General features: G+C 41.0%; 2 protein-coding genes across 6 annotated transcripts; one reads left to right on the forward strand and one right to left on the reverse strand.

The window, feature by feature from the left end:
* The first annotated feature begins 320 nt into the window (after positions 1-320).
* On the forward strand, positions 321-9,402 carry LOC111952419 (zinc finger protein 319). 4 transcript variants are annotated; one of them, XM_023971064.2, is made up of 3 exons: positions 321-684; positions 3,566-3,598; positions 3,826-9,402. In XM_023971064.2, exon 3 carries the CDS (start codon positions 3,869-3,871, stop codon positions 5,669-5,671), a length of 1,803 nt encoding a protein of 600 aa, XP_023826832.1. In that variant the 5' UTR covers positions 321-684; positions 3,566-3,598; positions 3,826-3,868; the 3' UTR covers positions 5,672-9,402. The 4 variants fall into 4 exon arrangements, with proteins under 4 accessions (XP_023826832.1, XP_070291280.1, XP_023826831.1 ...); XM_023971063.2 differs by lacking the exon at positions 321-684 and adding an exon at positions 776-1,319; XM_023971065.2 differs by lacking the exon at positions 321-684 and adding an exon at positions 2,100-3,021.
* Positions 9,012-21,875, reverse strand: cfap263 (cilia and flagella associated protein 263). Of its 2 annotated transcripts, XM_023971707.2 has the most exons (8): positions 21,568-21,832; positions 21,293-21,431; positions 20,740-20,901; positions 17,660-17,815; positions 17,228-17,464; positions 16,861-16,968; positions 16,595-16,750; positions 9,012-16,336 (listed from the first exon to the last, which is right to left on the reverse strand). In XM_023971707.2, exons 1-8 carry the CDS (start codon positions 21,696-21,698, stop codon positions 16,259-16,261), a joined length of 1,167 nt encoding a protein of 388 aa, XP_023827475.1. In that variant the 5' UTR covers positions 21,699-21,832; the 3' UTR covers positions 9,012-16,258. The 2 variants fall into 2 exon arrangements, with proteins under 2 accessions (XP_023827475.1, XP_023827477.1); XM_023971709.2 differs by lacking the exon at positions 16,861-16,968 and having other exon boundaries at positions 21,568-21,875.
* Positions 21,876-22,737: the final 862 nt, after the last annotated feature.

Below are 22,737 nucleotides of genomic sequence, written 5' to 3' on the forward strand. Positions count from 1 at the left end.
ATATTTAATCAACAATTTATATAATGGTAGTATAATTTAAGTAGCTGCTTGTGTGGTATATTTTTATTTAAATGTGATTATCAGAATATAAGTGATTATCTGAAACAACCTCTTCATATCAGCATCCTCATGGGTTACAAAACACAGCAAGGCACCACACATTTATATAGCTTTCCCTTACTTACCATCAATAACATTATTTGTGAAAATACACAACAATATTACTGTAATGCATAGCTATAAATAGATATTCACTGAAGAAAGATAAAAGCTATTCGTTGCAGGTTCCGGGTGTATGTTGTGAGCGTGCCAATTAAACATTGATTATTCATGTTCCCGTGCCTGGGCAGGATCTCTGAGGCTAGTCAGTTAGCTAGCTAGCGTTTTATTTTATTTTTTTAATCGCCTTTTTAAGCGGGAGGAGTATGGCCTAGCGATCACATATTGACAGGGCGTTGACATTCTGGGCAAAATAGAATATTACACATTTAGTGGGATCATTTAGAACGACACAAAAGCTCTGATTTCTTCGGCCCTGGTGCCAAACCCGCTTGACAAGAGAGCGGGCAGATATTCGACTGACCGAGGCTGAATGCGGATATGAAAGGAGGTATTATTGGGCCTACGAATACTTTTTTTGTCAAAATCGTCAGACGCTACAAAAAACTCCGCAAAACGTTAAAGGTATGTTGCCAGCAATACTGTCCCAAATATGTTACTCATTTATTTACTGCTTCTATAGATCAGTTTAATACAATAGCTGAATATTTTCCAATCCCAACATTACAAGCAAACGCAACGTTAGCTAGCTCGCCATACAGATGTATGCAGCTATGCTTCTGCTATATGAGACAGCGACTGCCGCCCGGCTCCGTTAACAAATGATGGGCCGTATGCTTTTCTCTCTCGTGTGGAAAATGCAATGGCGTAACTAGCTAGGTAAATCGAGTTGTTTTTCTTCGGTTTACATTCGTGCGCAAACACCGACCAAATGGATGCTTATTGATTGCGCACGCTGTGGATGATTTGAATATGCCTGTCACCAATACTGTAATCTTGGGGAACACCGATCGTAAATCAATCCAAACCAATATGATTTACATATTCTGAAAGGAGTAACGTTAAGAGCATTACTAGGCATTAGTGCTCACCCGATAGAATGTTTTGAAAAATAGCCTGATGTACTCGGACGCACCAGTTTAAATATTGTCTGCCTCCCTATAATACATATAAATAACAACCTGGACTCAGTGGAAGACGGAATATAGTACATTTAACGTGTTTTCCTCCATTTAGTATGATATGTTACGTTTCGTATGGTATGTATTAATTTGTGGATGTCCAAGTATGATGTTACAAATTACAATTTGTAAAATATGTTACGAATTTGTAAATAGGTATGATACGTTAGCTAGGTGGCTAATTTTAGCTAGGCTAGGGGTTATGTTTTTATTTTTTAACATTTATTTAAGCTAGGCAAGTCAGTTAAGAACGAATTCTCATTTACAATGATGGCATACTGGGGAACAGTGGGTTAACTGCCTTGTTAAGGGGAAGAACGTCAGCTCGGGGTTTCAATCCAGCAACCTTTCAGTTACTGGCCCAACGCTCTAACCACTAGGCTACCTGCCGGGCTAAGGTTAGGTGAAGGGTTAACAAACATGCTAAGTAGTTGCAAAATAGCAACCCAGCTAGCAATGAGGAATCGTCCCAGAAGCGCCCTCTTCCGGGGGGGGCTGGAACTGATTGCATTGACCCGGTGTTGGACTCTGTCCAGAATCAAAATGAATGACTGCCCAGAATCGGACCAAGTACTTTGGGCCATTTCCGTCTACCAACTTTGCCGGCATCTTACCAGAATCGCCCCAATGCAAATTGAAATAAATGTATACAAAATTACCCTATTTAGTAATTTTAAATATTACTATTATACATTTTATACATACAAATTATACCCATCCACAAAAACCCCCCACTTTGTCTCGGTGGAAACACCACACATCTGGTGTGTGCCTAGCCTGCCACAGGAGTCACTACAGCGCAATGGGACAAGGCCATCCCTCCCCTAACTCGGGCCAACGCTGGTACAATTGTGCGTCCCCTCATGGGTCTAACGGTCACGGCCGGGAAGGGTCTCGAACCAGCATCTGTAGAAACGCAGTTTGCACTGCGATGCAGTGTCTTAGACCACTGCGCCACTCGGGAAGTTCCATCCACAAAGTTTTTAATGCTTATCAATTGCCTTGCACAAAGTATCAAAATACTACACAGGACTCTTAGAGAATTTAATTTAAATCTTAGTTGTATTTTTTTGATCACAGAAACAATGAGGAACAATAAATAAATAATGAAATGTTAATTATATATAGCAGCCTGTGTAATCATCTGCCAGGGAGCAGCCCCAATCGGCCCGAGCCCCAAGTAATACATTTGGGCCAGATAACTCTCACCGAAATCGGCCCGAGCCCCAAGTAATACATTTGGGCCAGATAACTCACACCGGAATTGGCCCAAGCTCATTCCCCGCATCCTAGTAATACTGCCGAAGGCAGCCCAGACTCGGCCCTGACTCTCAGCTGAGTGCCCCGACTCTCAGCTGTAATTGGCCCAGATCCACTGTGCTAGCTGGGTACAAAGTAGTAAGTAAAGTTGTCCGAGATGAGATTCGAACATGCCGCCTTTGGGTTGCCAGACGTTTGCGTTTTATATGCCCACCCATTCTCCCAGACCAATCATCCTCTTTTAGTTTTTGCCTGAAGTAACCTATCTTATGTAACCATACCAAACCTAAAATATCATAGTAATTTGAGTGTGCCGGATTTACATTTTACTATGATATGTCTAATCTATGAGACCAGGTTGAAAATTAGGGCATGCCTTTTGATTTTGATTGTTTGGATATGGCTATCTTGTAGTGTGTTTGTGATGATGGATCATTAGTCAAGTAAGCAGGAATGAAGTAGCCCTCTACAGCTGCTTTTAATCTGATGGGTTGCTAGATCGAATCCCCGAGCTGACAAGGTAAAAATCTGCCATTCTGCCCCTGAACAAGGCAGTTAACCCACTGTTACATTTACATTTAAGTCATTTAGCAGACGCTCTTATCCAGAGCGACTTACAAATTGGTGCATTCACCTTATGATATCCAGTGGAACAACCACTTTACAATAGTGCATCTAACTCTTTTAAGGGGGGGGGGGTTGGAAGGATTACTTTATCCTATCCTAGGTATTCCTTAAAGAGGTGGGGTTTCAGGTGTCTCCGGAAGGTGGTGATTGACTCCGCTGACCTGGCGTCGTGAGGGAGTTTGTTCCACCATTCCTAGTACACCATTCACTATTCCACTGTTCCTAGGCCGTCATTGTAAAAAATAATTTGTTCTTAACTGACTTGCCTAGTTAAATACCATAAAATAAAAAGAAGTGTATCCTTTTGGGCTCTGATAATTATTCTGTTGTCTAAGGGGAAGTCTCTGTGAAACTGAGATCACGCACTTCTTCTAGGATGCCATACCGCACACAGTACTAGTGAATAGTTTAATAATAATTGTTCCCTTTTTCTGCAGTCATCAGAAGAGGACTGAAGACGCATGGAGACAGTGGGTTTAATTTTTTCTAAATTTAAATGTCTTTGCAGCAGGTGTTCTTCCTCTGCATATAATTTTCAGACACCCAATCTATTGAATCCTAAAAACAAGCCCTTTTTATATGTATATATTTTTATATTTAGTGATGTTCTCCACTGAAATGGCAGACTAAATTACTGACTTTCCACCCTACCCACCCTTCCACCAATCAATGTACCTTTGATTTTTCTTCATAAAAGCCCCCACTACGATACAAAACTGAATCCCTACACGAGAGCCAGGATGAGTGAGGCGTGGCAGCAGCATGCTGTTGCTCCCCCTCCGGTGGTGCACACCATACCACCGGGGGCGGAGAACGCGTTGGGCTGCGCCGTCTATGGTATCGTCCTGCAGCCTGACCCCGCTCTGCAGCAGTCGCAGCACCAGCATGGCCAGCAGCACAGCCAGCAGCATGGGCAGCAGCAACACCCTACCCAGGTACAGCAGCCCTCTCTGCAGGTAGGGGGCGAGGGCGGTCACAAGTGTGGAGCATGCGGCCACGACATCTCCCACCTGGCCAACCCACATGAGCACCAGTGTATGGTGAGCCAGGACCGCTCCTTCCAATGCACCCAGTGCATGAAGATCTTCCACCAGGCCACTGATCTGCTGGAGCACCAGTGTGTGCAGGTGGAGCAGAAGCCCTTTGTGTGTGGTGTGTGTAAGATGGGCTTCTCCCTSCTCACRTCGCTGGCACAGCACCACACCTCYCACAACAGCACCAACCCCATGAAYTGCTCCATRTGTGAGAAGACCTACCGACCGGGCTCCTCTGGYAACACCACYCCCWSCTCCTCTMCCACCAACCCTCAGCAGCCGTCTGCTGATGGAGCCTCTTCAAGTGGGAGTGTGGCAGTGGGATCTTCTTCCTCAATTACATTTCCATCGGCCCGTGACAGGCCCTACAAGTGTTCCGTCTGTCAGAAGGGTTTCAGGCACCTGTCAGAGCTGGCCCGCCACGAGCGTGTGCACACTGGAGAGAAGCCCTTCAAGTGTGACACGTGTGACAAGAGCTTCAGCCAGTCCTCTCACCTGGCCCATCACCAGCGCACCCACAGCTCTGAGCGCCCATACAAATGTGCTGTGTGTGACAAGAGCTTCAAGCACCGCTCCCACCTGGTGCGCCACATGTACGCCCATTCCGGAGAGCACCTGTTTAAGTGCAACCTGTGTGAACTGCACTTCAAGGAGTCTTCTGAGCTGCTGCATCATCCATGCCACCCACAAGGGGCACGCCCCTTCCGCTGTGCAACCTGTGGAAAGGGCTTCAAGCGTCCATCAGACCTGCGGCAGCATGAGCGCACTCACTCTGAGGAGCGTCCCTTCCACTGTGAGGAGTGCCAGATGAGTTTCAAACAGCAGTATGCCCTGGTGCGCCACAGGCGCACGCACAAAAACCCATCTGACCGACCATTCAAGTGCAACCTTTGTGACAAAGGCTTCTTGCAGCCATCCCATCTGCTGTACCACCAGCACGTCCACGGCATGGAGAACCTGTTCAAGTGCGCATCCTGCCAGAAGGAATTCAGTCAGTCAGGAGAGCTGCTGCGCCACAAATGCGGTGAGTCGTCCTCTTCATCTAGGGAGACAGACAAGCCTTACAAATGTGACGTGTGCGGCAAGGGATACAAAAAGAGTTCGACACTGCAGCGACATCAGAACTCGCACTGTCAAGAGAAGCCCCTAAAGTGCTCCCTATGTGACCGCCGCTTCCTGTCATCCTCAGAGTTTGTGCAGCACCGCTGCGACCCGTCCCGAGAGAAGCCCCTAAAGTGTCCCGAATGCGAGAAGCGCTTCAAGTACTCGTCTGACCTGAATAGGCACAAGCGTGTCCACACCGGGGAGAAGCCCTACAAGTGTGCTAGCTGTGATAAAGGCTTCAAGCAACGGGAGCACCTGGCCAAGCATCAGAGTGTGCATTCCAGAGATGCCCAGTTCAAGTGTGTTTGGTGTGGAGAGCGCTTTGGAGACCTGGGAGCTTTGCAGGAGCACACAGTCCAGCACACAGCTGAAGGAGGGGGTTACCCTGTGCCACCTTGCATATAGTRARGCCCCTCCYRTCTGTACAAGTTCATAGCAAACGTCCCTGTCTACCATTAATTTGCAGCACCCAGCTTAACACACTTGAACTGGGCATCTCTGGAGTGCACACTCTGGTGCTTTCCAGAGATACCCAGTTCAAATGCTTTGGAGACCTGGGAGCCCTGCAGGAGCACACAGTCCAGCACACATCTAAAGGGAAGGATTACCCGATGGTAGGTTACTCTGTGCCACTTCTTATCCAGTCCATAGCAAATGTCCCTGCCTACTCTTAATTTGCCCCCAGCAATAACAATCCATACCCTCACTTCCCATCTGAAAACTGATACCAGTCCACTTCCCCACCCTAAGAAACCCATACAATTTATAATTGTAAAAAAAAAAAAAAAAAAAAATAGAAGTCACTGCCAAGTGTCACTGCTTTAGGGCTACTGTCTGAAGGACAGAGGAGACACCAACAAGGATATTTCTTTCAATTCAAACTCTAGGGTGGATGTTCTAGCCCAGGTCATTTACTCTATCTATCCTTACCTTCTTGAATCAACTTCCCTGCAAGTGGGGAACAAAATAAATGTAAATCACCACATTAGCCTACATTTCTGTCTATGAAAAGCTTTGCATTTGTACATAAATTACCTTGTAGATTAAAAAGAAAAAAAGGTGATGTGGACCAGTTCCCCTTGTGATGACCTGCTTGACTGGTGTGTTGCAACATGACCCAGAACTATTCTCTTGCCAACAGTGGTTGTCACTCTAGAATGCATCTACAGAGATCCTGCATGCATTAATGTTCCATTCTCTTACCCAGGATACTCAAGACTTTTATGATTGCTAAGTTTCAGCAGCTACTACAGTCTACTGATGGCCTCTTGCTTTTTTATTTTGGAATCAATGACGCTGTATCAACTCTGATATAAAATGTTTTGTTTGGTGGGTGGAGGGTTGAAATTATTGTGTATTGGTTACTTTTCCACAACCTAATCACTGTAGTAGCAGTGTATGCATATCAGGAAATGGAACCGGTTCAGGGAACAGAAGACCAGAAATATCACTAAAAAAATGAGGATCCGAACCGGGAACGGAAGTGATCTATACTTTTCCAGAACAGAACCGCTATTTTAAAAGCATGGGAACCGGGTAATAATGTTATTTTACGTTCCAGGTATTTTTTTACAGTCCCACAATGCGCCTATGCAAAGCCCTCACTCTGTCACTCAGAAAATCTTTGCGTGTGTGTGTAGTTTACCTGTCCCTCCCCCTCCGAAGCACCGTATCCTACTGACGTTACATGCGTGATTCAGAAATTGAGATTTTTTTTTTATTAGAGAAGAATGGATTTACTTTTTCAATGCTGGTTAACTATAGTATCCTTATCATGTTTCACATTGGATTTATTAACTACAAAAAGGTAAGATGTGTTTTTATTTTAATTCTGATGCCGCTCTGCACACACAAGTTTGTTAGCTAGCTCTCGTCCAACTTTCAGCCAACTCTTTTCAAGTTCAAAGACATTCAAAGTTCCTTCATATAAGCCGCTCCTCCGTAGGTATAATTCTGTGGGCCTAGTTCAGATAATGCATGTCATCACAAGATGCCCAGCGCTTCAAGCCTCCTCCACCCTCTCTCGATCTTTCCCCACCTGGAAAATTTCAATCGCATCTCGCGCCCTACACTTGTTTACACATGCAGTAGATGTCAGACAACTATTGCTTGCCCGTGCCATAGCAAGCTGCTCTATCCTCACTGATTGGGGAAGTAATTTAATGTTGAGCTAAATGTAGAGGTTTAAAAAGGAATTATATAAATCATTACTTTCTTGGGTTCGAACCGGTTCAGAACATTCATTTTGCTAATGGAAACAGTGCAACATAATGAAAAAAATAATGGTTCTGTTCTTCAGAACAAAACAATTGGAAAATAATTTTGGTTCCAACCCCTGACGCATATACAATAAAATCATACACCTCTACTCTGCTTTAGTATTTTTTTTTTTTTTTTTTTATGTACACGAATCAACTCCAACTAGAAGTGGTTTGTTTTTAAAATTGTTTTTGTGCTATTGTGAAATATTACAAAAGTTTGTGACTGTATGTGGACTTATATGTGGCCATCATTGTGGCAACTATAGTTTGTACCAAAACACCATTGTACTGCAGCAAATCCCAAAGGTGTGGAGATGAACCAGCTGAAGTATCAAGACATCTCACTGGTATATAGAAATATATATTTCACACTAATATACAGTTCATATTCCTACAGAGATCAGTGAAGAGTATCTGTGCTGAAAATGTCTAAAACCTGATCAAGCTTCCTCTTACGGCGTGTATGTAGTAGTACAATATGTATGCGAGTATGTTTACCAGTTCGGTTACAGAAGTTGCATAACTGTCTTATTTCTAAAACTGCATTGGCTGTTTTGTATGTTACAACTTTTTATCATATGAGGACTTTAAATGTTTTTCATCTTTTGAAGTCATAGTTATGATAGTGGTGGTATGTTGCAAGTGTCCAAGGAGAACATTCTGTCTCTAAGCCCTACAAGGATTCTGACCCCTGGTGCTCCTTTGTGTTTATTCGATGAATGATTGTTGAATCATGTCTGTGAAAATGGAATCCTGGCTGTGAAGTGAATTGTATAAAACATACATCTGGTGTAGAATTTTGTCAGGTCTGTATAGTTTTCGTTAACCCCAGTTATGTCAAACTTATCTGCAGTATATTTGTGCAGATCATTTTAACTTCTGGATTTTATAGCCTTATTTTTTTTTATAGCATCCTTACCAAAATGGGCTGCTTAAGCTTGATTGCAAAAGTTATGGATTGAACCTCTTTATAGTCTGTAAGTGGTAAGACAACTAATAAGGCAAAAATCTGTGTCAACTTTGAGGGCAAATCAATGTGGCGCAAAGTGMTTTTTTTTGTGTGTGGGGGGGGGGTCTTTTTTTCAAAGGAAGTATTTCAAGGGGATGTATTTGGTTGTGGTTTGAGTGCAGTATTGAAAAACTATTTTATGATAAGGTTTTTAAAATTAATTAATTAATTAATTAAAATTAAAGTAATGCCTAACTTTGAGGAAGGTTCTTTTTTATAATCAGTTTCAGTAGACTGTTAAACTGGGGTCAGGGTTATTTAGAAACCCATTCTACTCCAGAACTGACTGCCTCAATGTTGTTTCTTGTACTGTGCTGTGTTTTTTTTGTTTTCTCCATCGTCACCTGAGGTGGGCTAACAGTTTGTCATTTGTCTGTCGTCGTTCGTCTTTCATCTGGCATTAAGACAACATCAAAAAGCAGTTGTGAATTGAATTAAAAAGAAAAGTACTGAATATGTTTAGTTTATATACATTTTTATTTTATATTATTTTAAAATCTATATGAATATTTCCATTCTTGGGAGGAGGTAACAGGGCCTTTTAGGATGTAATGGGGGAGATGTTTGATTGATGGAAGGGTCATTAGGACTGTGATTGACATGCCTTTTGATCTGGTGTAGTGCATAACGGTTAGCCCCTGCCTATTGACCCTGCTTTCTCTGTTCTGTGCATGCCTGCTGTGTTAGTTCCTGTAATCTGTCCTAGGTATTAGTGCTTCAGATGGCACTTATTCCACATAGCTTTTTTCAAATTGTTATGTGAAAAAATTATTGTGACAATGTACATTATGTGTACATTCATGCTAAAATATCTGTATGTAGCATTCAATACACACAGCACTAACAAATAAACTTTTTATAAAGGGGGGGGGTGTCATGTATGTTTAATTGCAGAGGGGACTGGCATGTATTCTTTCAGGATTTTTAAGTATGTAGATTAGGTAGTTAAACAATATGACAAGATGTGTACATTCACTAAAATAACATTTTCTAATTTGTAATAGGGTGTGTAATGCTTGCTTAAATACAGACTATAACATGTTCTTTATGCCACCCAGAAGAAATACACTGCACTTACCATTGATAATGTAATGTACAAATATAACACTCATGTAGTTAATTGTAATCTCTGTTAACCCAGAACCAAAATCTTGCATAATTTGGTCAGATGCTATTTGTTTACATAGTCTGTCAATAYTAGAGTGGTTACGTTGCAAAATGTTACTCAAGCGTTCACTAAAAGCAACAAATTTGGTACAGCTGTAGATGTGTATACCCTGAAAATGTTTAGATATGGAGCCACTGCAGATATGGTCTCTGGGGGTGCGTAGCAGGCATTTTTCAAAATGGCCTCTGACTGTAATACTCAATATACAATTTATATAGAGGACTGCTTTGTGGTAAAGGCACCAAATTAGTCAGAGCTGAAAAGATTTAGATATGGAGCCACCCCAGATTTGGGCCATCTCACAACATGGCTGCCGACTAACTGTTTTACAGTTCAGAAGGACTATTTTGAGAAATGCAGTTGGCAGAGAAGTAGATTTACGTAGCCTGAAAATATTTTGGTGCGGAGCCACCACCGATTTGGCCCCTGGGAGCTGTGGCAGCCATCTTTGAAAATGACTGCCTAGCAGTACCAATATTTTACAATGACTATTTTAAGAGAAAGGCTCCAAATTTAAGACTTAGGCTTAGATATGGAGCCACTACAGATTTGGCCCCTGGGGCTGTGATGGCATCTTACAAAATGGCCACTATCGGTAATACTTTACAGTTTTGAAGGCTTTTTTGTTAGAGAAACAGAACAAATTTAGTACAGAGATGAATGTATGTACAATGAAAAGATCTGGCAGCATTCTTAAATGCATTTGACCCCAATTAGGCAAGATGTTGTACTGTATGTTATAGTTTAGAGATTCTTGTGTACATCTTCCAATGTTTTGGTAACATACCTGCTATTGGTTGATGTACATACAATTGAATACAAGCTGTCTGGTCGGGTCCAAAGCCACAATATTTTGTTTAGTAGACAATAGTAAGTTAGCTGCTTAGTTACAGTGCTTTTGATTCTGTGCTCATCTCTTTTGATATTCTGTTTTGCTCCACTGATCCAATAATACAGTGTATTCGGGAAAGTATTCAGGCCCCTTGACTTTTTCCACATTTTGTTTCGTTACAGCCTTTTTCTAAAATTGATTAAATAGTTTTTTCCCCCTCGTCAATCTACACACAATACCCCATAATGACAAAGCAAAAACAGGTTTTTAGAAACTTTGGTTGTCCTTCTGGAAGGTTCTCCCATCTCCACAGAGGAACTCTGGATTGGGTCACCTCCCTGACCAAGGCCCTTCTCCCCCGATTGCTCAGCTCTAAGAAGAGTCTTGGTGGTTCCAAACTTCTTCCATTCAAGAATGATGAAGGCCACTATTTTCTTCGACTTTCAATGCTGCAGAAATGTTTTGGTGTCTTTCCCCAGATCTGTGCCTCAACACAATCCTGTCTCTGAGCTCTATGGACAATTCCTTCAACCTCATGGCTTGGTTTTTGCTCTGATGTGCACTGTCAACTGTGTAATCTTATATAGTCCAGATTGTAATTTTTATTAGGATCCCCATTAGCTAACGCTGTGACGCTAGCTAATCTTCCTGGGGTCCAACACCAATTAACAAGACATTACAAACAACCACAAATCAAGACTTCACAAACATTCAACAAGTAGACAATACAATTAAAATACCTGACATTTAACATTCAGTTGATGCTTTCTATTTCTGTGTGCCTTTTCAAATCATGTCCAATCAATTGAATTTACTAAAGGTGGAGTCCAATCAAGTTGTAGAAACATCTTAAGGATGATCAATGGAAACAGGATGCGCCTGAGCTCAATTTCAAGTCTCATAGGAAAGGGTCTGAATACTTATGTAAATATAAGGTATTACTGTTTTATAAATATTTTTTATATAAATTAGCAAACATTTCTAAAAACCTGTTTTCACTTTGTCATTATGTGGTATTGTGTGTAGATTGATGAGGGGGAAAAAATAATTTTATACATTTTAGAATAAGGCTGTAACGTAACAAAATGTGGAAAAAGTCAAGGGGTCTGAATACTTTCCGAATGCACTGTAATTATCTTAAAATATAGCTGCAAGCAGAAATGATTGGGGTTCACAGGATAACAAAGGACACAAGACCATTTGGATAACAAAGCAAGCACTATCATGTAGGAACTATCTTCCTTTATGTGCAATCATGAGTCTAAATAAAAAATGTGCTAATATGCATCTACTTGTATAGTTTGGCCATCTTTGAATGCATCAACATTATTTTTTCAAACTCTTCAGGAAACATTGTGATGAGACCAAATTTAGAGTGAATCAGACTTATTCCATGACAAGATTATTTTAAGCAATAGTGTTACATTGTAAAAAAGAAAATAACTGAATTGTTAATATACTGAACAAAAATATAAACGCAACATGTAAAGTGTTGGTCCCATGTTTCATGAGATTAAATAAAAGATCCCTGAATTTTTCCATACGCACAAAAAGCTTATTTTTGTGCACAAATTTGTTTAGTTAGTGAGCATTTGGCCTTTGCCAAGATAATCCATCCACCTGACAGGTGTGGCATATCAAGAAGATGATTAAATAGCATGATCATTACACCGGTGCACCTTGTGCAGGGGACACTAAAATGTGCAGTTTTGTCACGCAGCACAATGCCACAGATGTCTCAGGTTTTGAGGGAGCATGCAATTTACATGCTGACTGCAGGAATGTCCACCAGAGCTGTTGCCAGAGCATTGAATGTTAAATTCTCTACCATAAACTACCTCCAACATTGTTTTAGAGAAGTTGACAGTAAGTCCAACCGTCCTCACAACCGCAGACCACTTGTAACCACGCCAGCCAAGGACCTCCACATCCGGTTTCTTCACCTGTGGGATTGTCTGAGACCAGCCACCTGGACAGCTGATGAAACTGAGGAGCATTTCTATCTGTAATAAAGCCCTTTTGTGGGGAAAAACTAATTCTGTTTGGCAGGGCCTGGCTCCCCATTAGGTGTGCCTATACCCTCCAAGGCCCACCCAATCCCCCTGCCCGGTCATGTGAAGTCCATAGATTAGGGCCTAATGAATTTATTTCAATTGACTGATTTTCTTATATGAACTGTAACTCAGTAAAATAGTTGAAATTGTTACATGTTGCGTTTTTATATTTTTGTTCAGGATAGTTTCCTTATTTTTTAAGATATCAATGCCAAACGTAACATGGTTCATCATGGTAATGTCTCTGATGACCCTAAAATAAAGTTTCACGTTAATAGGCCATTGTGAAGTGGATGTACAAAGGATTGAAAAGAACACGTAAAATCTGATTTCTGGATTTATCAATAACTCAGCCATATCTTATTAACCAATCCCTTAGCTTTTCTCAAATTAAGTAAATAGATGTACCATGGGCCTACGAATTTGGTGTTATTTGGACATAGTTCATGAGAAGAAGATTTCTAACATTTCCAAGATGGAGGAAAATCTATCCTGATGGGTTCTTGAGCCACATTTGTTCAGCATGAGGAAAGATGCCTACATCCAAAGTTTAGGCCAATTGGTGCCATTCATTTTGACCAAGTTACTTATTGCCTCTAGTTTCTGTGTGCCAAATTAGAAAAAAAGTTACCATTCTATGTATGACTTACAGTGGGGCAAAAAAGTATTTAGTCAGCCACCAATTGTGCAAGTTCTCCCACTTAAAAAGATGAGCGGCCTGTAATTTTCATCATAGGTACACTTCAAATATGACAGACAAAATGAGAAGAAAAAAAATCCAGAAAATCACATTGTAGGATTTTTTATGAATTTATTTGCAAATTATGGTGGTAAATAAGTATTTGGTCAATAACAAAAGTTTCTCAATACTTTGTTATATACCCTTTGTTGGCAATGACAGAGGTCAAACGTTTTCTGTAAGTCTTCACAAGGTTTTCACACACTGTTGTTGGTATTTTGGCCCATTCCTCCATGCAGATCTCCTCTAGAGCAGTGATGTTTTAGGGCTGTCGCTGGGCAACACGGACTTTCAACTCCCTCCAAAGATTTTCTATGGGGTTGAGATRTGGAGACTGGCTAGGCCCCTCCAGGACCTTGAAATGCTTCTTACGAAGCCACTCCTTCGTTACACGGGCGGTGTGTTTGGGATCATTGTCATGCTGAAAGACCCAGCCACGTTCCATCTTKWATGCCCTTGCTGATGGAAGGAMGTTTTCACTCAAAATCTCACGATACATGGCCCCATTCATTCTTTCCTTTACACGGATCAGTCGTCCTGGTCTCTTTGCAGAGAAACAGCCCCAAAGCATGATGTTTCCACCCCCATGCTTCACAGTAGGTATGGTGTTCTTTGGATGCAACTCAGCATTCTTTGTCCTCCAAACACGACGAGTTGAGTTTTTACCAAAAAGTTCTATTTTGGTTTCATCTGACCATATGACATTCTCCCAATCTTCTTCTGGATCATCCAAATGCTCTCTAGCAAACTTCAGACGGGCCTGGACATGTACTGGCTTAAGCAGGCGGACACGTCTGGCGCTGCAGGATTTGAGTCCCTGGCGGCGTAGCGTGTTACTGATGGTAGGCTTTGTTACTTTGGTCCCAGCTCTCTGCAGGTCATTCACTAGGTCCCCCCGTGTGGTTCTGGGATTTTTGCTCACCMTTCTTGTGATCATTTTGACCCCACGGGGTGAGATCTTGCGTGGAGCCCCAGATCGAGGGAGATTATCAGTGGTCTTGTATGTCTTCKATTTCCTAATAATTGCTCCCACAGTTGATTTCTTCAAACCAAGCTGCTTACCTATTGCAGATTCAGTCTTCCCAGCCTGGTGCAGGTCTACAATTTTGTTTCTGGTGTCCTTTGACAGCTCTTTGGTCTTGGCCATAGTGGAGTTTGGAGTGTGACTGTTCGAGGTTGTGGACAGGTGTCTTTTATACTGATAACAAGTTCAAACAGGTGCCATTAATACAGGTAACGAGTGGAGGACAGAGGAGCCTCTTAAAGAAGAAGTTACAGGTCTGTGAGAGCCAGAAATCTTGCTTGTTTGTAGGTGACCAAATACTTATTTTCCACCATAATTTGCAAATAAATTCATAAAAAATCCTACAATGTGATTTTCTGGATTTCTTTTTCTCATTTTGTCTGTCATAGTTGAAGTGTACCTATGATGAAAATTACAGGCCTCTCTCATCTTTTTAAGTGGGAGAACTTGCACAATTGGTGGCTGACTAAATACTTTTTTGCCCCACTGTATGTGACCAAGTCAAGTAATGTTTTAAAATCTAAGAATAACAATAGGTTTCACAACTTTGCTGTGAACCCCTAATGATGGTTTTGGAGGTCTCTCAGATCATCAATCACCACCAAAAGTCCATGGTATACTAAACTGTTGCATAGCCTTTACTTTGATGAAATAGCAGAAAAGTATATTAAACTGCAAGTAGAAAAACTAGTGTCATACTTTTGTTAATGAAACAGAGTTTTAAAAGTAAAAGATTATGTGTGCCAGCTAAAYCTCTTGTCTGACTGAGAAAATTGTCCACAACAATTGTGAACTATTCCAACTTAATGGCTGGGATATTTCCCAGGTACAACTTTTTTTTGGCCCCTCCCAAGTTTTCTGAGCAAAAAAAAAGAATGTTGTATTTTTATTGTTGGACATAAAAGACTGTAAAAACACCAGCAAATTAGCTCTAAGTGATTTTAATTTTTGAAATCTGTTCCATAGTATTCCCACACATAATAGAGAGATGTATGTGATCATATACAAATGTAAGCAAGATTTGAAATTATGTTTTAGTTATATATGTTTGGTCTTCTTGCGGTCAATTTGCAAATTATTTGTAATTATGTTCCAGCCCCTTGACCATCCGCTCAATAAAAAATTGTTTGCAGCTTAATCTAGTTGATCCCTGTATTATACTGTGTGTAACTGTTAAACCTTTTGTGTTTCAGGAGATCCAGGCCAAGAAGTATAGGCCATTACTTTTAAGTCAAATAAGTATAGGCCATGACATTTTGTAGATTATTTGTTTGCAAAATAGTGATACAGTCTGGGGACATTTAGTAAGATAGCTGCCAGGGCCAAATCTGCAGTGGCGCCATATCTAAATCGTTTAAGGGTATCTAAGGCTACCATAGTGTTACCATCGGCAACCATTTTGTAAGATGGCCGCCACAGCCCCCAGGGGCCAAATCTGTGGTGGCTCCATATCTAGATCTTTTCAGGGACCATAATTCTAGGGTCTATGACAAAGTTGGTGCCTTTACCTCAAAGCAGTCCTTCTGAATTGTAAAATGTTGTTAGTTGGGGGCCATTTAAAAGAATGGCTGCCACACCCCCCAGAGGTCAAATCTGGGGTGGCTCCATATTGAAATCTTTTCAGGGTACATATTTTGTGTTTTTATCAAAAAATGAACGATTTATCAGCTTAACCACCCTATTACAAGCGATAAGTTCAATTGTGACTTAAGGCATGATTGTTCAACCATTCTACAAATGTTCCATATTCTGCAAGTTAAAAACAGCTAAAACACATGAGTTACTTTATAAGGGCATATCTCCGCTAGTTTACAAAAGAGACTGATGGATTTTTGACAGTTTTTTGACTGCTTTGGATGATTGAATATTTGCAGAGAATAGATTTATTAGGAAGCATGTGCGGGTTCACCGGGCTGTGACTGGTCCTACTCCTGCAGCTTCCTTCAGCTTGTTCCAGGTCTTGGTATGTGTCTTCAGAGCCATCTGTATGGATGGCATGGAAATCAGGAACTTTGGTTCTATAATGATAATTTCAGAACTGCATGTCCCTTACCCAACTTGATAACATTACTTAAAAAGGGTACCTATGTAGGTAAGGACTTCATAACATTTACAAATTCATAAGCAGAACAGAAGCCAACATGAAAATATTATTATCAATGTGTTATGAAATATGTACTTACCTTCTGTAGGTACCCTTCGTAAGTAAAGTTATAACTAACCTACAACTTTGACTCTCACCTCAGAAATCTCAACTTTTCGCTCCCAGGCTCGGACACTCTGCTCGAGCTGGCTATGGGAGGCCTTAGCTGTGATGTATTGCAGCACGTGGGGAACACGGAAATCTGCCAGCTGGCCTCGCAGCTTCCTGTTAAGAGTCTCAGCCTTGGCTCGCTCCTGCCCAAGAAGGACACAGAGAGGGGGATATTTATTAGCCTACCCACCAGCAGTGTTGCAAACATAGCTGAATAGTTGGCTACAACTAAACAGGTGAATGTTAAATTGACCTCTTCTGCCTGCAGTGTCTCCTCCTCGATCTTCACCAGCATCTCCTTACGGGAGGTGATGTCACTACTAAGCAGCTTTGACTCACATGTCATGCTCTGCAGCTTCTTCTACAATGGGAAAAACAACACATTTCCTTATCAAAGTCCCAAACCCCCACGTACGTACTAACACAACAAAGGTCAAGTACCTTAGTTGGACCTGGGTGATGAAAATAAGCCTTGAGTTTTATCAGTTTATCTCAAGGGATCTACCTCTCAAGTTCAGATTCCCCAACCAGGAATATATAATTCCGCTCTCCTGAACCTGATCACACCCCTGCACAAGAAAAGAGATGTACATACAATAGTGTTTGAATAGGAATCAAACCTTGTAGGAGTTGAGAACCTGTAGGGTGTTTCCTGCCAGGAGTTTTAGGCGCAGAAGGTCCTGGTTTCTTTCATCAATGCGTTCGAGATACTGGCTGTTCTCGATCTTCAGCTGCTGGAAATCCACCTCGTGCAGGGCTTCACCCATTTCCTCTTTCTGTCGTAGCTGTAACTGCAACTTCCTCTTCTGCACATGGAGAGCTGCATTCTTCAACCGCAACTTCTCAACCAGTGTGTCCTGTAGGATGAAGTAAAGGTAGCAGCAGGATGAGATGAACAGGTGATGAGGTCAGAGAAACAGGGCAGCAGTCGGTAACAGTGAATGCTGATATTGAAGCTTGCATTACTTCCAAGATTTGTAATTCAAGTGAGGAACCAAATGTGAATTAAGAACTCTGACCTGACCACCCTGCCTGACATGCAGCTTGCTTACCTTTGCTCTCATCCTGTCCTCAAAATATCGAATGACCTTCTCTGCTCCCATCATGACACCTCTCTTCTCCCTCAACACCTTAGCGACATCACGGTCAAACTCATAACTTGCTTTCTTGACCTCCACAAGTCGAATATCTGCTTCCTCCAGAGTTGCCTAATATGGGGAAGGGCCCAGAAATTATTGGTTATCAAGCTTTTGATACAATATACAGTACCAGTCAAAGGTTTGGACACACCTACTCATTCAAGGGTTTTTCTTTATTTTTACTATTTTCAACATTGTAGAATAATAGTGAAGACATCAAAACTATAAAAAAAAAAATGGAATCATGTAGTAACCAAAAAAGTGTTAAACAAACCAAAATATAATTTATGTTGAAGATTCTTCAAAGTAGCCACCTTTTGCACACTCTTGGCATTCTCTCAACCAGCTTCACTGGGAGTGCTTTTCCAACAGTCTTGAAGGAGTTCCCACATATGCTGAGCATTTGTTGGCAGCTTTTCACTCTGCGGTCCAACTCATCCCAAACCATCTCAATTCGGTTGAGGTCAGGTGATTGTGGATGCCAGGTCATCTTATGCAGCACTCCATCACTTTCCTTCTTGGTCAAATAGCCCTTACACATCCTGGAGGTGTGTTGGGTCATTGTTCTGTTGAAAAATAAACTATAGTCACACTAAGCGCAAACCAGATGGGATGGTGTATTGCGGCAGAATGCTGTGGTAGCCATGCTGGTTAAGTGTGCCTTGAATTCTAAATAAATCACTGACAGTCACCAGCAAAGCACCATCACACCACCTCCTCCATGCTTCACGGTGGGAACCACACATGCAGAGATCATGCGTTCACCTACTCTGCGTTTCACAAAGACACGCCGGTTGAAACCAAAATTCTCAAATTTGGACTCATCAGACCAAAGGACAGATTTCCACCGGTCTAATGTCCATTGCTCGTGTTTCTTGGCCCAAGCAAGTCTCTTTGCTGCAATTTCTGAGGCTGGTAACTCAAAGGAACTTCTGCAGCAGAGGTAACTCTGAGTCTTGATGGTTTTTGAGACTGCACTTGAAGAAACTGTGATGGAAATGTTATACATGTGCTTTTCTTATAACCAATTTCTGTGTTCATGCAAGTGAGTGATTGAACGAATCCTCATTTATCAGTATCTGCAATTTTCCAGTATGCCCAGACCAGAAAGATATCTCAGTTTCAAGGTCTCAGCTTAGAGAGAAGAAGCCTCGTGAAGTATTGGTCTGTCACATGTTATGAACCAGTATTGGTTGGTCACATGCATGAAAAACGGTAATGATGAATTAATTATGCAAATAAATAAATCATGCAAATATAACTTGTTTGTATATAGCTGTATATAAGACAACTGCTGGGACCGCAGCAGAGCTCCTAACAGACATTCACTATGGCGCATCGGGTTTGTTGGAACCTCTCCAGCGCTCTGATAATAAACAATGATTCATTTAAGATTGACTTTGAGTACCTACAAGTCCGACACTATTTCTTAAGGGAGATAAAAGTGACTGACCCTCGAGCACCTCCAAAATTAATCCAAATATTCACTAACGCATACAACTTGGGGAGTAACAAAAAAACGATTTCAAATCTCTACTTGGGAATTCAATCCTCAAAGAAACATTCTACAAACGATATTAAAAAGAAATGGGAGGAGGAACTTAACATTGAAATAACTGATGAAACATGGTTGAACATATTAGAGACTCAACAAAGCTCCACCAACTCAAGATCATGGAGAGAATTCTGTTGGAAGAATGTTATATGTTTCTTCATAACACCTAAACTGAAATCAAAACAGACTGGCTCACCACACCCTTGTTGGAGAGAATGCGGTCTATTGAGGGCGGACCACTCTCATATCTTTTGGTCCTGCCCCGCAATCGAAACTTACTGGGGAGAAATAAGATTTAACATTGGAAAAATAATGGGATTTGACATAGAACAAACATTAATTTATTTGTACTTGGGTGAAATACCTGATAACTTACACAATAGAGAAAAGTACCTCTTGAAGGTCCTACTGGCAGCCAGTAAAAAGGCTATCACTAGGAAATGGCTACAAAAAGACCCTCCCACAGTGACACAATGGATAGACATTGTAGAAGAAATARACCACATGGAGCGTATGACCTTTGCTTTAAGAACTCAACAGGAGAGAGGTCAGGAATACTGGGAAAAATGGGTTTCGTACTTGGAAAAGGTCTAATTCAAAGATGCCAATGTAACTAATATGATGATATGATGATGAAGGTATGAAGTGCACTGTAACTGCCAGATCTTTTTTGTTCTTTTATTTTACTTTATTTGTACTTTCTTTGTGTTCCTACAATAAAAACAAAGTATACATTTTTTTTTTTTTAAAGATTGACTTTGAGTGTCCCTGTGTAAGAATTTCCACAACAAAACTTTCAAAGTTCTTGAAATTTTCCGGATTGACTGACCTTCATGTCTTAAAGTAATGATGGACTGTCGTTTCTCTTTGCTTATTTGAGCTGTTCTTGCCATAATATAGACTAGGTATTTTACCAAATAAGGCTATCTTCTGTATACCCCTACCTTGTCACTACACAACTGATTGGCTCAAATGCATAAAGAAGGAAAGAAATTCCACAAATTAACAAGGCACACCTGTTAATTGAAATGCATTCCAGGTGACTACCTCACAAAGCTGGTTGAGAGAATGCCAAGAGTGTGCAAAGCTGTCATCAAGGCAAAAGGTGGCTACTTTGAAGAATCTCAAATATTAAATATATTTTGATTTGTTTAAAAAAAATGGGTTACTACATGATTCCATATGTGTTATTTTATAGTTTGATGTCTTCACTGTTATTCTACAATGTAGAAAATAGTAAAAATAAAGACAAATCCTGGAATGAGTAGGTGTGTCTAAACTTTTGACTGGTACTGTAATAATGCCAGAAATCTGAATGGGTTTCAGTGCATCTTAAATAGACCACAACTAAACCAAATCACAGATTCCTCTGCAGGTTACACAGATCCAGAATAGTCTTTCTCTATCCGTTCTCTCTCTGTTTGTATATTGTGTTTACCTTATAGTTGTGGAGCACTCTCTCTGAGCTCTCCTTCAGTTTCTCCAGGTCCTCCTTGGTTTCATCTAACTCTCTCTGTGCCACGTCACACTTTTGCTCCAATGTCAGACGTTGTAACTGCTCCAGAGCTGTTGTCCGTTTTTTCATCTTTCTCCCACGGCCCTAAAGCCACAGAAATACAAGCATTCAAACATGCAGTAAAACCCCTTATTTTCGATGGTAATAACACACACACTTTGTGTTTCCCACCCAAGCCTTAGCCAACCATATAATAATACAGAGAAGGCTTAGGGCTATACATCCCCAGCTCTGCTATCCTGAAATTGAGAAAGTTAACAGGACTCATACTTGGAAGTAATAACCGGCCAACACGAGGATGGATATGTGTTGTCAAACTTGCACAGTAGAAGGCTTATACCTACGAGGTTATAGTGGACGACGAGACTATAGTGCATGAGTCAATCACAAGAGGTCAAAGAACATATAGGGTAGGGAAATCAATTTCATTCAACACATTAAGTTTGTGGAAGTTGTGCAAGATGCTTTCTCATACCCCTCCAATCTCCAACTGTGATGCTGCAGCTGCTCCCAGGGAATCTGATAACGGCTGAGGAACCAAGTCCCTGGGGTCCAAGCGGCTTATATACCGCTCATACATATCAGTTTCTGCCCGTAGCACCGCATTGGAGCGTCTGGAAAAAGAGGCAGTGAGGGACAAGGCTGTGCTAGGCCTTTTGTTTTTTGCGGCCACAAATTGCTACTCTATGTAGCAAATCTGTGAGTTAAGACAAGAGTTAAAAGTGTTGAAACTGAAAAATATTTTTATACCTGAGTTCTTTGACGAGTTCAACGAGATGTTGCTTATCTGCTTCAGAAACATCTTGAACCGTCTCTGCCATGGTTGCTAAGGTAAACAAACTGGTGGGGAGGCGGTTGCTGCGTCTGCGCAGACCAGCCATGGACGGATAGAGTTCTAAATTACGTGACTAGCACACGTAAAATCTGATAATTTATAAAAGGAAATTGTTGCGGATTTTTAGAAAATTCGCATAAAAATCTGTGCCAATTGGATGGAAACCAATTATATAAATATAATATATATAGTAGCTAGGTTTCCATCCAATCCGCGATCGATTTTCATGCAAATATTCTCAAATCTGCATAAAGAAAATAGGCGTATTTTCCCACCAGTGGTGTTTCCATCAAACAGATTTGTTGCAGATTAAAGTCAGTGCATGATGAGGTAGTGCACATAAAATGACGTTTTCGCAAAAGTTTTAATGTACCCAGGAAAAATCTAAAGTTCAATGTCTTTCCATCATATGTTCAACTCTACGGATAGTTTTGTCACAAAAACTGTTGCTTTAAATAGTATACTGCCTACTCTGGTTTCGGCAGATGGCTCAAACCAACAGTTTGCAGATACAGTGCGGGTAGGCTAGTCTGCATGATAAGATTATTATGGATAACAGCGATAATATATGAGTTTGTCAAACGGCAGTCAAGCAACAATCATCACGTCACAAGAATAAACCTCGATATTTTTAGGAAAGGAGCATCAAGATAACCGTGCACTTTCACCACCCCGTGAAGTTAATCATAATTGTATTCAATCTGTAGACTAATAACTGCATGGTCATAGTGGGAGGACCACACACCAATCGCGTGACTCCAAATGTACTTTGATATGATGGTTATTATATTAATATTTGCGCATAAAAGCGTTTCCATCAGATAATACATTTTACCGACACAAATAGATCCCACCATGTCAAATGAACAAATGATCTGTTGCCATTTATACAATTTTACAGAAACTATCTGTTTCCACCACAGCTGTGGTGATTTAAAAAAAAATGGTATGATTTTAATCTCATAAAAACTGGATGTGAACATGGTTAGTGATGGAACAATTGTTTCCAATGCATTTGTATATCCTACACACTAGAAGGCGCTGCAGCCTTAGCTGAAGCTGGAGCCATGTGGCCACAGAGTTTC

Source organism: Salvelinus sp. IW2-2015, linkage group LG26 (assembly GCF_002910315.2).
Source record: "Salvelinus sp. IW2-2015 linkage group LG26, ASM291031v2, whole genome shotgun sequence".
Taxonomy (NCBI): domain Eukaryota; kingdom Metazoa; phylum Chordata; class Actinopteri; order Salmoniformes; family Salmonidae; genus Salvelinus; species Salvelinus sp. IW2-2015.

Coding starts and splice junctions, on each gene's coding strand:
- cfap263 (XM_023971707.2), bottom strand. CDS start 21,698: ATGGCTGGTCTGCGCAGACGCAGCAACCGCCTCCCCACCAGTTTGTTT. Junction 20,902..21,292: donor CACAGTTGGAGATTGGAGGG/GTATGAGAAAGC, acceptor CTGTGGCTTTAG/GGCCGTGGGAGAAAGATGAA. Junction 16,337..16,594: donor GAAAAGTTGAGATTTCTGAG/GTGAGAGTCAAA, acceptor CCATCCATACAG/ATGGCTCTGAAGACACATAC.